The sequence below is a fragment of the Lottia gigantea genome (genome assembly GCF_000327385.1).
Source record: "Lottia gigantea unplaced genomic scaffold LOTGIsca_2516, whole genome shotgun sequence".
Lineage (NCBI taxonomy): Eukaryota > Metazoa > Mollusca > Gastropoda > Lottiidae > Lottia > Lottia gigantea.
Window position 1 is genome coordinate 7549 of NW_008708762.1, and position 2176 is coordinate 9724.

Here is a 2176-nt window from a genome sequence, read left to right on the forward strand (position 1 = left end):
GAGATAATACCTTCAGATTTTTCAACCCATTTCCCCTGTCAGTGAGTTAGATGCTTGCTCGCTAACCTGAAGGTCCACGGTTCAATCCTGACATAGGTCAAGATAATACCTTCAGATTTTTCAACCCAGTTTCTCCCTGTCAGTGAGTTAGATGCTTGCTCGCTAACCTGAAGGTCCACGGTTCAATCCTGACATAGGTCAAGATAATACCTTCAGATTTTTCAACCCAGTTTCTCCCTGTCAGTGAGTTAGATGCTTGCTCACTAACCTGAAGGTCCAGGGTTCAATCCCAGCATAGGTCAAGATAATACCTTCAGATTTTTCAACCCAGTTTCCCCCTGTCAGTGATGCAGAACGTAGGACTGACATGGAAAAAGCGTATAGTTGTTTTGATGGGACAATAAACCGAGGCCCTGTGTGCTACAGGCTGTGCACGTTAAAGATCCTTCGACAGTTGGAAATCGAAAAAGAGTAGACCAATGTCACTGACATGGAAAAAGTGTCTAGTCGTTCTGAGTGTGTGCCTGTGTACTACAGGTTGTACATGTTAAAGATCCCTGGAAAGAATTAACAGATTTACAGGATTTGAACTGTTCAGGTAACTTATACCATAAACATTCTATTTTGATATTTTATTTTTGTTTCAGCTGTGGCCACCAGTCCACCAATACCAGGAGGTATCAATGCTATTGAAGAAAATGATGAAGTAAGAGCTGCTGCTAGTTTTGCTGCTGATGAGATCAACGTTGAAAACAGAAGGCCGGACGTTAATGGACAGAAATGGTTTACTTTGACCAAAATAAACAGCCCCACCCACCAGGTAAGAGAGACTCACCCCACAGTCATATTATCAAACTATTACTTATACCTTGACTGTAATAGTCACTTTCAAAACGCCAAGCTATTACCAATTTCGTCTTATACCTTGACTGTAATAGCCACCTTCACAATGTCAACCTATTACGAACTGTGTCTTATACCTTGACTGTAATAGTCACCTGCACAATGCCAACCTATTACGAACTGTGTCTTATACCTTGACTGTAATTGTCACCTTCACAATGTCAACCTATTACGAACTGTGTCGTATACATTGACTGTAATAATCACCTTTCTTGTATTACGGAATGCAGCAATTTGATTGGATTATACGCAAACGATACAACCAATCAGAACCCTTGACAGACAGACAGTAAACAATATGACTGTACGTGTAATCGATGACTATGATTGGTTTTATTCGGTAAATTCAGTGTTTAGGCTCATAAATCAACAACATTTTTCCCTGACCCCCAGGTTGAGGTTGTAAGTGGTTATATAATTCTATTTATAGGTTGTAAGTGGTTATATAATTCTATTTATAGGTTGTAAGTGGTTATATAATTCTATTTATAGGTTGTAAGTGGTTATATAATTCTATTTATAGGTTGTGAGTGGTTATATGTATAGAATGGAGATTGTATTAAAACAATCAGAGTGTTTAAATATTGACAGAAATCTCGGTTCCTCGGTTATAGAATGTCCACCAGTTCAGGGCGGAGTAGTAAGTATCTATATTATCTGACGGTGGGGAGAATAGTGTATGTGGGCTCGTTGATATAAGTGGGTTCCCGCCCCAGGGGAATTTTTAAATATAAGGGTAAAATATTTCTCATGGTAGTGTTCAAGGATAACTTATATTGTGTGTTATTCTATTAGATACTTACTTTGGTACATTGTTTTAAATTCTGTATCTTGTTTTTTTTTGCGGGGCGGGGGGGCTCCTATGGGTGGGTACCAGTCCCTTTTGGTAATTGAGCTCTTGACCAGACCGTCCACTGAAGCTATCCACTTCCGGTTTCCAACCCGTTTAGGGGCATTGTGAAATGATTTTAGTCGTGATTCATTGTCAAGTTTCTACTGATTTTAGAAGATAACTAGCAGCCTATTTAACGCCCGGTCCACATAATATAGTGTTTACTAAAGATTTGAATGTTGTTTATTTGTGTGTTTTCAGACGAGACGATGTCGAGTTAAAGTTTATCAACACTGGGGAAACGGTTATAGTTTAGAATCATCTGATTGTACTGTGAATTAAACTTACTATTTGTAAAATAATTAAAACTGAATATGTTATACTATGTTATTTACCTGTGGAGGTGTTATAGTCGCAAACCTCTCACGAAGCATCTGAGAG

General features: G+C 38.6%; 1 protein-coding gene across 1 annotated transcript; it reads left to right on the top strand.

The window, feature by feature from the left end:
• Nucleotides 1-537: 537 nt before the first annotated feature.
• LOTGIDRAFT_176677 (hypothetical protein) lies at nucleotides 538-2077 on the top strand (the record flags this gene model as incomplete). Its single annotated transcript, XM_009055824.1, has 5 exons — nucleotides 538-598; nucleotides 648-820; nucleotides 1365-1367; nucleotides 1427-1543; nucleotides 1997-2077. Coding segments are annotated over 5 exons (435 nt in total), but the record flags the coding sequence as incomplete, so codon positions are not given.
• Between the last annotated feature and the right edge of the window lie 99 nt (nucleotides 2078-2176).